This window comes from Phasianus colchicus, chromosome Z, assembly GCF_987193195.1.
Source record: "Phasianus colchicus chromosome Z, bPhaCol1.hap1.1, whole genome shotgun sequence".
Classification (NCBI taxonomy): domain Eukaryota; kingdom Metazoa; phylum Chordata; class Aves; order Galliformes; family Phasianidae; genus Phasianus; species Phasianus colchicus.
In genome coordinates this window covers 47,183,594-47,195,304 of record NC_143476.1, presented here as the reverse complement: position 1 = coordinate 47,195,304, position 11,711 = coordinate 47,183,594, and the positions used below count along the sequence as shown (strand labels likewise).

Here is an 11,711-nt window from a genome sequence, read left to right as displayed (position 1 = left end):
CCCAGTGAGACAAAAATGCTGTTGAAGTCAGCTGCTTGAAAAAAGTTTCTGCCCGATCACAAAAGCATTTAGCTCTCTCTTTGCCAACTTGTCATCTGAGATCTGGGAAAAAAACTCTCTAACTCCAACTGGTGTTAGAAAACAACTTGCCTGTACTCCTCACGACGTGCACTTGACAAGCAGGAGCATCCTCTTGGAGTTCAGACAGTACGTTTGAACAGTTGAGACATACATATACAGTACACCAGCAGACATACTCACTCTTTTTCAAGGACTTGTAGATATGTGCTAATGTCCCTTTGGGCATGCATTCAGGGTGGTCGAGTGCCCACCTAATTCTTACCCTTTTTTCACCATCAGCTTCATCACTGAAGCCTTCGACCCACTTTTATCCACTTTTCCCCATTATGGAAGATTTCCATTGCTTATTAGGCAACAGTCAGCCACTTTTAAAAACAATGTATGCAGAACCCAAAGAAAATGTCCTTGCATGTTTTGACGCAAAAGATAAAAGTACTGTGACTCCAGTACTTCTTGTGAGACAAAATCATTGAGGCAGAAGATAAGAGTATTTTATTATGTCCCCAGTGCAAAATTATAGAGAAAAAACAGAACTCTTCAACCACTAAAGCCAAAATGGAAAGTTTCAGAACTATCACTTAGAGATTCCTTTTCTTAAAGTAATATATTGGTTCTTAAACTAATGTGCTAATCCCTACTGCTAAACAAACCAACCTGTATCAAATTACTGTTTTTCTTTATTTATCACTATGGCTTTTTTTAACATATAAATTCCAGACTAAGAACTCCTCCACGGCCAATAGAATGATTTCATCTATCTTTCCTTAACAAACAGACAAACAGAGAAACCAAATGCATTTGCCTATGAAGCACCAATTCCTTCCTCATTTTAGGCCTTGCACTGCAGTAGAATCCTTTGGGCACGTACACACCAAAATAAATTAATGCAGGACCACAGCGAGGCACAGAACGTCATCCCAGCGTTCAGAGCTTTGTGTAGTGTCTAAAGATGCAGAATTTCTGTGTTATTAGCAGAGGCGTATAACAAACCCGGCACTTCACGCTCTGTGCCAGCAGCTGCACAACCTCACTTAGCAACCGCCACGAACACATGGCTGCTCGCAAACTTAACAGCAGCCTCTGTTTCTCTTTCAACTTTCTATCACAAACCTCTGGACTTGGCCGTGCACGAAAAACGGCGTCAGGACCGCGGGATTAACAGGCGCCGGACGCCTGCAACCGCAACGAGCGACTGCAACCAACACCAGCAGCCGACACACGCCTCTCATTCACTTCCCCCAGCCCTCGCTGGATCCCTCCGCGCCGCTTGGCGCTTACGCGTTCCGACATCCAGAGCGCGGGGTCGGCGGGGCGGGTCCTAGCCAAAAAGGCAGGCAACTCAACCAATGGCGAAGAGGAAAAAGGGGGGCGGTGCTCTGCTGGTCCAATGAGCTCCGCGAGGGGCGGGGCTGCGGCGGCGAGAAAGAGCGGCTGCGGCAGCCACTGCGGCGTCTTGCGGTCGTCGCCATGGCTGATGAGATCCGCAAGGCGCAGTCCGCGCGCCCCGGTGGGGACACCATCTTCGGGAAGATTATCCGCAAGGAGATTCCCGCCAACATAATCTACGAGGACGAGCAGGTGCGGGCAGGGCGTCCCTTGCTTACAACCGCTCCCGGCCTTGGGGCGGGCGGGACGGTGTCTCCAGACATCGCCTGGTTCCGCTGTGCGGCCGCGGACTGGCCGTATTTGGCGCCCGGCCCCGCGGTGTCGGCGGCCCGTGTGCCGCGTTGAAGCCTCCCGGCGGTGCGGCCTTGCTGCCCGCGAGCGGGATTCCCACGGTCGGTGTGCGCGGGTCCAGCAGCGCCGCCTCGCAGCGCCGTGGAGCGTGTGGGGCTCTGCCCCCTGGGCCCTGCGACGGATCTCTGGACTGCGCCATTAAAGTAGGAAATGAGGGAGTGTTCTAGCTGCTGGTTTCGTGGGTGGAAGTCTGGAAGCAGCTATCCTGTCATTGGGGATCTGCGGTCGGAGACGTAGCTGCTGGTGCATCGCGGTGTACGGGAGCTCAGTAAGCCGGTTAGGATGCGAACGCAGGTGTTAACTGCGAGGTGTTGGCTTTAAGTTAGCGTTTAGCGTAGGTTTTTTTCTACTTTAGTACGATACGCTAGGTGGGTGTCTCTTGAAATAATGGTTTACCTGCAGTGTAGGCTACGGAATACATCTCTGTGCCTTATTTACGTGCTTAACAATTATGGGCATCCTGAAACAATGCTTTAACAAATCGTAGTAATGTTGCAGCTGCTGTATACTTTCCAGAGAAATTTCCCTGGCTTCAGAGTATCAGAATACTGTGCCTGTGTCGGGATGTGTTTGCATCCTTTCTGTACCATGGGAAAGCTGCGTGAGAATCTCTCTGAGCTGTTCTGGCAGCAGCCTTAGGATTACTTGATTGAGAAGGGTGCTGCTGGCTGCCTGAGTAACAGGTGGCTCTGACAACCACCAATACTGAGTATTCTTTGGAAGAGTGATGAACTGTACTTTCTTGGTTGATTTTTACCTGAAGCTATAGTTGTTTTTAGAGAGAATAATCTTTAATTCATTTTATTAACTATACTGAAGACATGTTTAGAGATTAAAGTGAGGTAATACTGATACAGAGGAGACTTTGCATTGTAAATAGACATGCAGAGAAAAATAATAAAAAGTACAAAGTCTCCGTGGAATTAAATCTTATCACTGTTCTTTTAGTTGTGTCAAAAATAAAAACAGCACTTGTGAAGGTGACAGGTGAAAATCAATTTCCTGTGTGCCCTCAGGTTTTCTTTTCTGATTTGTTGACTACTACTTCTGCTACCTTTTCTACAGAAAATTAGTTGTTGATGGATTTTGGCTCATTAAATTACTTGAATTAGTTTATGCGTATACACTCCCCCATGGAGCCACAGAAAAATTGCTTTGGAAAAACTGAGTACAATGTAAAATTTATGTAATTATGTGCAAATTAGTTTTAGTCATTGTTTAATCTTTGTTTACTACTCTATTAGGGAGAAACAAGCAGTTCAACAGAAATTTTAAAACTGGCCTTCTTTGTAAAGGTAGTTTAAGATAAGGTGGATTGGAGAATAAAGTAATATGTTATAAAGCTGATGCTTGACAATGGCTTCTGTTGTGCAGGAGAACTAGAAAAGCTGTAGATCTGGAGTTGCATAGGAATTTCCTTATTCATTAACAAATACATGAAACCTCTAGGAAAGACACTTTTGAGGAACGTTACTACTGTAAGTTTTGCTGTGAAGTGGATGAGTAAGTCAGATGATCTCTAGCTACTAGTAGCTGAGTGTGAACACTGTCTGGGCTTCTGAAGACTGATGGCTGCAATACCAAAATCTGGTTTTATTGTCAGTTATTTGCACAAACAGGCATAAATGTCCTTTCCCTTCTCTTTCTCTACCTACTGGACTTTCTTAATTTAAAGGAAACATCTGTCTCCTTACCCTTGTTATCTTGCATCTTACTTCTGGAAGTAAATGTCTATGTTGAGGCTTATTGATCTGTTTAAGAAGGTACTGAATGAAGTTTCAGTACAAATTTTGGTACTCATGTAAAATAAGGTAGGAGTAAATTACTTACCATGCATAGCTATTCATATTTAAAGATGATCCTTTTTCTTAGTCTGAAAATATCTGAAATAGCAGCCTTAATACACTATTTTGAAATAGTCTTTCTCTGAAAGACTTGATGTTATTGGGCACAGGAAATTTAATATGGCTTCAACTGCATAACTGCCTTGCTGTCATGGTATTGTAGGATTTGGAAGGGACATCTGGAGACTGTCTAGTTCAATTCCCTCACTAAAGCCGATTCCCTATTTCTGACCAAGACAATACTTAGACATTTTTGCAATATGGCTGGCAACTGTTTGCTCTTTTCTTAATGAACTGAGCAATAAGAGGAAAAATTAGAATAAGTGTACTTTCTATAGATATGTGTGCATCAACTCTCTTAGCTGTTATTCATATTTGAAAAGGAAAAATTGTTAAGTCTTATTAACTTGCTGAATACAACACTTGAATAACACTTATAAAAAGTGATCATTCTCTTTTCATACCAGTAAGTTTTGTTAAGTTGGTGCTCAGTGTGTAGAAATCATAAACCTGAGTAATATATCACTCAAGAAAAAAACATCTCTGGTTATGTTTAAAATATCTGATAATCTCCTAAGTGCATATGTCATGGAGCATACTGATTTCCTTAAATTCTTACCTTTCTCTGAAGCAAGTTTACTTTTTACCTGTTTGTTTTTCTTCCAGTGCCTTGCATTTCATGATATCTCACCCCAAGCTCCAACGCATTTTCTAGTGATTCCCAAGAAGCCAATTGTCAGGTTATCTGAAGCAGAAGATTCTGATGAATCTGTAAGTACTGTAGAAGCTTTCTGTACACTAAACTACTTCTAAATATTTCATAATATATTTTTCTCTCCCCCTTTTCATCTTGACATTATGAAGAAGTAGTTTTCTGATACTGTAGTTATTGGTTCTAGTTTAGAATGGGAATGGAATTCAGCTTTTCCAGTAAAGGTAGTGATATAATGCTAAACAAATCTCTAGGTATGTATTTGCAGTGCAGAATGCATTGTTTTCAGACATGCATCAGACTGTACTCCAACTCTAGTTTATGGTAAGTAGTACTTCATATGGAGAATATATATAGAGTAGAACTTCTAATGTGGAGAACAGAGGTTGGGTCTTCTGGTAGATGAGAGATGAAGAAAGGGAGATTCAGCTGTGAATTTTTGAACAGTGCATTTTTTAGCTAAAGCAGTTACAGGTTTCCAAGATGAAGTTTCTTTTCTTCTTTAATTATTTATGTTGCCTGCAGAAGTTGCCAGGCCTTTAACTGTGATACAAGTATAGCTTCTCTGATACTTTGTAGTTTATTACTGTCTAGCTTGAAAAAATTCCACAGCTTGCTCTTTCTCCCTGTATTATGCACGGTCAGTCTTTATAGCTTTGCTTGGAGAACATCAGTTGCAGACAGACAGCAATTTGAATAGCTGTGGCTGGATTTCTTAGAATTAACTGACCTCTGAGTAGTTCCCTGCTCTCATTCTTCCCTTCGTGCCCTCTCCCTTCTTTTTCTCCTCCAGCTTCTTGGGCATTTAATGATTGTTGGCAAGAAGTGTGCTGCTAACCTGGGCCTGACCAATGGATTCCGGATGGTTTTGAATGAAGGGCCTGAGGGTGGGCAGTCTGTCTATCATGTACATCTCCATATTCTGGGAGGTCGTCAGTTGGGCTGGCCTCCTGGCTAAGATTTTTATACCACAGGAGATGCTGCATACGTACAAATCATAGCAAATAAATTTGTTTCCTGCCAACTTAGCCACTGTTAATGTAAATTGTTCTTGAATATGTGTATTTGAAGGGTAATAAATGCTCTGAACAACACTTGCACAATAAAGATACAGCATGTGGGAATGATCTGTCTCATGTGTCTTAATGATGGTTCTGTAAGTTAAAATATTGTTTCTGGGATGTGTGTGGCTCTACTATTAACAGTGTTCTACAGATGGTGATTTGTTTGCCATTTGAAACCTGAGGATGTGTCTGTATAGCAGTCCTTCGTGCTCTTTTGGAAAAAAAACGTAAGCTTTTTGAAAGATGCAGCTACAACTTACAAAGCTTTTTTCTTTTTTAGTGTGAAATTACGAAGATGCCATGCAGGAACTGTTTCAAGCAAAGCGTGTTGTTTTAGAAACCTACAACTCCAGTTCAATCACTCCATCAGTATCTGCTTAATAAGGCCCCTTTGTCGTCCTTCTCCTATAAAAAAGGATTAAGCAGTAGTTTAGACTAAAGTACTATGAAACTATACCATAGCTGACATTGTATTTATAACTACATCATGATTTTTATAGAATTGAGGACTTGAAAATGTTAAACTATTCATGTAGGGCCTCTCAAGATGCTCAAGTTGTTTCGTAATGTAAGTGTGCATTTTGGAGATTTAATTGGGCACATTGTGTCCATCAGTGTGACACTTTGTCATTATTGTACAGTTCTTAATGCTGTTACCAAATCTCTACAAGACAGTTATTCTGGAATTAGGCTCATTGAAGTGTCTGCCAGTGTAAATATAAAGCAACTGATCTTTATGTTAAAATTGAGAAAATCTAGCTAGTTTTTATTGCTTCTTACTGTTGCGATTCTTTAAGCAGATGCCATAAGAAAATTATATTTCTGATCACCACTTCTCCAGAGTACAGTTTTTATGGTTAGCAGCAGTAATGAAGACAATGGAGTGATTTAATTGACAAGTCATTCATTGCAATTTCACAGTAGCCCTCAGATCTCTTTTCAAGTTTACTCTCACGTGCTAGCCTTAGTGTTTGCAGTTCAGCAGATTTGATGTCAAATACTCAGTAGTACAAGGAACATCATACATAGGACACATTGTCCACATTTTGTTTCGAAAGCAGTTAACTTACCTTCCATTCCTATTCTCTACCCCAGTCTGTATACCCAAAGCCAAGTTTGAAACAAACTGACAGAGGTTTGATGGTTCCATACTATGCCTGCACTCTTTTGCATGTTTTTATGCACGATGAAAGACAGTGCAAAATATGTCACAATTGGAATACCTCATCTCATGTTGAGAATGCAAGATGAGACCAGCAGACTGGAGATGGAAACAGACCAGTTATGACAAAGAAGCACCTTCTCCAGAGCTACAAAGTAAATGACTGTTAAATTCTCTCAGCATACGTTTACAACAGAATAATAATAAAAAAATTCCCCCCCTTAAGCCATTCTTAATGAAACACAGAGATTTATAAAACCAAAACACCGAGAATCAGTGTTTGCTTGAGAACATCCCTTCGAGAACGCTGCTCTGTGATTCCTGGAAGTGGCTAGCAGCAGAACTGCAAACACCACCGTTTGTAGCATGGGCTTCTGTTGTGTCCCAGAAAATCACAGGCACTGGACACAAATCACAGCGATGTCAGCCATGTTACCTAAGGAATCTAATTACAACAAATTAATTCGACATTCCAGAAAACAAGATCTCAACTGGTCAAGTTTTATGATGAATACAGTTTAATTTAACATTCATATTTTTGTATACATCACCGGCGTAAGAATATACAAAACACAAAGATAGATTCAGTCTTCCTATGATCCAAACTGTTGGTGTTTCTTTAAATTAACTCAATAACTCTGTTTTCACAGTCCATCTTCTATCATCCTTACAGCAGCTCACTTTCCTCTTTGCCGTATGTGAAACGCAGACTAAAAATGTGTTCTGAAGGTTTAGCACTCGCTGTATACGAAACAACAGTCCCCCCTTCTGGACGAGGATGACATTGCACTCCATTGCACAGAAATCTCTGCAAAGGAATGAATGGCTCACGGTTACTGAGCGTTTTCTATAAGCACTGCTTTAAAAATGTACGTGCCACGGAATGGGAAGGACTGTGAGGCGTGCCTTAGCAGGTGGTTAATTAAAGGTTTCGTGCTGCTGGACGTGAGCAAGGGTTATATGAGCAAAGAGCAAATCTAATAGTCAACATAAATAAGGGTTTCCAACAACCCTGACTGAATTCAGAGGTGAACGTGGAGCAGTTCAGACCTCCGGCCGTGTGGAGTGCGTGAGCCTCTCACTGGCTTTGCGGGGCAGCACTCAGAGCGGCTGTGTGAGGTGTGAGCTGGCAGAACAACTGCTCTGCCTTGGGGCAGGGCTACAGGATGACATACATAGATTAAAAAGGGACACTGGTGACAGACTGAAGGAGCAGGAAAACTACAATGCACCCATGCACCGACAGGTTATTTCAAAGAAAAACAAACAAACAAACAAAAACACAGACCCAAAGCAGCCTGTGTTTAAACATCAGGTTATCGAAAAAAATCTATCTGGGCGTTACTAAGTCCTTTGACACGGTACCCCACAACATCCTTCTCTCCAAATTGGAAAGATATGGATTTGATGGGGGGACTGTTCAGTGGACAAAGAACTGGCTGCAGGATTGAGTTCAGAGAAAGGTGGTCAATGGCTCGGTGTCTAGATGGACGAGTGGTGACAAGTGGTGTCCCCCAGGGGTTGGTGCTGGGGCTGATACTCTTTAATATCTTCATCAGTGACACCGAGAATTACAGTGGGGTTGAGTGCACCCTCAGGAGGATTGCTGATGACACCAAGCTGTGGGGTGCGCTCAACACCAGAGGGATGGGGTGCCATTCAGAGGGACTTAGACAGGTTTGACAGGTTTGAGCACAGGGCCCAGATGCCCAGGTGAACATCACGAAGTTCAACAAATCCAAGTGCAAGAACTTGCACCGGAGTCGGGGCAAACCAATACAAGCTGGAGGACAAAAGGATTGAGTGCAGCCCTGGTGAAAAAGACCTGGGGGTAATGGTGGATGGCAAGATGGACGTGAGCCAGCAGTGTGCCCAGCCCAGAAAGCCAACCATATCCTCCTGGGCTGCATCAAAAGAAGTGTGGCCAGTGGTCGAGGGTGTGATCCTGCCCCTCTACTCTGCACTGGTGAGACCTCACCTGGAGTACTGCATGGGCAGTCCTCAGCACAGGAGAGATATAAACCTGCTGGAGCACGTTCAGAGAAGGGCCACAAAAATGGCCCATGGACTGGAACACCACCTGTGAGGGCAGGCTGAGAGAGCTGGGGCTGGTCAGCCTGGAGAAGTGAAGGTAACCTGATAGCAGCCTTTCAATATGTAACGGGGAGCTGCAGGAAAGAAGGGGACAGACTCTTCAGCAGGGTCTGTGGTGACAGAAAAAGGGGAAATGGTTCAAGCTCAATAAGAGCAGGTTTAGGTTAGATAATAGTAAAAAATCTTTTACAGTGAGGGTGGTGAGGTACTGGAAGATGTTGCCCAGAGACATGGCCCTGTCCCTGGAGACTTTCAAGGCAAAGCTGGATCAAGCCCTGGGCGACACGGTGGAGCTGTGGTGTCCCTGTGCATTGCAGGGGAGTTGGACTGAATGGCCTTCAGAGGTCCCTTTCAACTCTAAGGGTTCTATGATGTTGCAAGGAACCTCTCTCTCAAGCTGCACTTCGGTCTCTTGTAAGTGCCCTGCTTTTCATTTTTTTATGTTTTATTTTTTAGCCCAGGAAAGAAAAGCAGGCAGCAATTCAGTAAGAAGGCACCTGCAGCTGAAAAACAGTGCCAGATAGGGAGGCCAATATTTGCAAACAGAGAACACTCAAAATCCCCTCTGACTAGAGCCTGACAATAAACATAGGGGGACAGCATACCATAAGCCTTGCTCCACAAGTCTCCAGACCTGTTCCCTTGCACAAACAGCTGCCAAACACCTCTCAGAAGTGCCTACAAAACCCAACAGCCTTCACGATCTCTCCTCCAGTCCCTCCTGGGAAATGCCAGGGGAAGAAGATAAATGAGAGCTGACTTCACTACCCCAGAGCTTCACCTGTGAGAGAAAGATTGGATTACTTGCCCAGGGATACACAGGAATGATAAAGCCATGGATTTCACTGTCTCTTCCATATTCCAGTATGGTGTCCTATCCTGATGGCTTTTGCTCTGAAAAGTTTTTCAGCTACTTTTAAAGTACAGTGAAGTTCCTTAGATACTAGACAGCATGTTCTCTGCAATATGTAATTTTTTTTTCTCTTTCCTAATTGATGTGCAGGCTACAAGATAACTTTTCTCAATGTCTCTTTCACCAAAGTGACATAATATTGCAGCCATGAGATGAATGGATTGAATTCTGGCTCCTCTCTCTCAGAAAGCTCCTGTAGGATGCTCTTTGAATGGAACGTACTTATGAGATTGTGGAATGTAGACTATTAGAGGTCTGTTTCCCTTCTTATGTTTTTTAGCGTCATGAGTGGATTCAGTAGTCAGTTTTCAGTTCAGTCGGAAAGTTAACTGACTTTTACTTTTTTTTTTTTCCATGTTAAATGACCTCCAGATTAGACCTGTAAGTCAGTCAGTATTCTGCATGTTCATGACCTAATGAGAAGGAAACATTTCTGTTTGTACTAAGATTTAAGACACACAGCATGTAGGTCACTCAAAGAAGGATATACTCTAGACACACGTTTCCCCAGTATTGATACTGGAAAACTAAACCTCAGAGTTTCAGCAGAAAAAGTGGAAAGCCAAGAGAAAGTTGCCAATACAGTTCTTTTTAGTTTATCACTTTGGCTGTAAGACTCTGTGAAAGCTGACTGTGGCATTTGGACTGAATTTAGCAGCGTGCCAAAAGCTACACTGTTCAGATTATTACAATTATTAGTTATTACTCCCTTGCACAGTTTTTAGCGGTAATTTCTCCACTTATGATTTTGGAGAGTAAAATGAAGTTAGTTAGTGCATAGCCTGCTAACGAACGAGCAAACCACAAATCATTGCTGCAGTCCCATTGATTCTGACAAGGTTGTTGTGAATGTGGAGTCAGGAGTTTAGAAGTTCTTGATAAACTGGATTATTCTGAAGAAGTGCATGTGGAAGTTCAGACTTAGTCCTGTTGATAGTTCATGACTCTTGATACGTTTGATTTTGTATTCTGGGCTAAGGGCGGGAGAGGGAATGAAAATCATTTCAGCATAGTTTTTTTAACATGAATAGTAAGAGTAGGAGGAAAAAAAAAACAATGGTAGTAACATACAGTATGTCTTGCACTTATTTTTAACCATATTCTTAGAATTGTTATGAGGATGAATGCTTCCCTCCAATCACTAGAACGCTTTTTTTTCTCTAGTGACATATTTTTTGAAATTGCACTAGCATCTCCATCAGTGGCTGTGTTTGCCAGTCAGTATGCACGTTGCATGTTTTCTCCCCTTTTGCATGAGTTAGCAGCAAAATAACATTGTAGGGCCATGTTCTGCCTTTATTTCCTGCCTGTGAAATACCAGTTTAAGGAAGAACAAATTACAGTGGTCATCACAGTGTGGTATTTGTTCCTGAAAAAGCATACAAAAAGCATACACAAAAAGCATACCATACAAAAGCAATGCAAATATGATTATGAACTGAACTGCTGCCAAAATAGTTAATGTTGACAAGAGAGTCAGATGTGGATGATGATGGTAACGATTTGCTTATCTTTAACTTTCTAGGAAAAGATATACCGTCCCATCCATTTCCATCAGTGCCTGTTTTGCCAGTAGATGGGGTGAGCACAAGGGGCACAGGCACCAAGTTAACAAAGTGAGTTTGTCTTTACCTACGTTGAAAACAATGAGATAGTAAATGAAATGATACAGCAAGAATAAAAGAGAACAAGGCAACAAACCAAACCATTGCTACATAAGATTAACTATAGGGATTAAGAAAGATAAATCACCAATTGCCCCAGTACTTTACCATCAACCAGATCTGCAGTCACTCAGGAGCTCTGGTTGCAGCGAGGATTTTGAGAGCCTTTCCTGGCAATTGCGAGGTCCTCCACAACACATCCACTCATGCAGATGAGGTCTCCAGCTTTGCTACAAGAGGGTCCAGCTTTTATATTGTTATATTATCGTACCTCACCGATCTGATCCTGGTGCCCAGGAGTCTCCCTGTCCGTGGGTGTTGTGGTCTGGGCACATCTACACCCCAAAGCAAGACTGCAAAGCAAAATGCTTCTGCTGTTGCATGTGGCCAGCGGCATGCATTTCCAGCCCCTCTTCAATGCCATTTCCAGGGTGCTGAAC

The 11,711-nt window shown here is 42.5% G+C and overlaps 1 protein-coding gene across 1 annotated transcript; it reads left to right on the top strand.

Moving 5' to 3' along the window:
• Nucleotides 1–1,479: 1,479 nt before the first annotated feature.
• On the top strand, nucleotides 1,480–5,498 carry HINT1 (histidine triad nucleotide binding protein 1). Its single transcript, XM_031611745.2, has 3 exons — nucleotides 1,480–1,659; nucleotides 4,329–4,433; nucleotides 5,168–5,498. The coding sequence occupies exons 1-3, from the start codon at nucleotides 1,549–1,551 to the stop codon at nucleotides 5,330–5,332; spliced, it is 381 nt and encodes a 126-aa protein (XP_031467605.1). The 5' UTR covers nucleotides 1,480–1,548; the 3' UTR covers nucleotides 5,333–5,498.
• Nucleotides 5,499–11,711: the final 6,213 nt, after the last annotated feature.

What these genes read in the sequence shown, in the direction of transcription:
- HINT1 (XM_031611745.2), top strand. Translation starts at nt 1,549, where the DNA reads ATGGCTGATGAGATCCGCAAGGCGCAGTCCGCGCGCCCCGGTGGGGAC. An exon ending in TAATCTACGAGGACGAGCAG is followed by an intron (nt 1,660 to 4,328) that starts GTGCGGGCAGGG and finishes TTTTTCTTCCAG; the next exon opens with TGCCTTGCATTTCATGATAT. An exon ending in CAGAAGATTCTGATGAATCT is followed by an intron (nt 4,434 to 5,167) that starts GTAAGTACTGTA and finishes TTTCTCCTCCAG; the next exon opens with CTTCTTGGGCATTTAATGAT.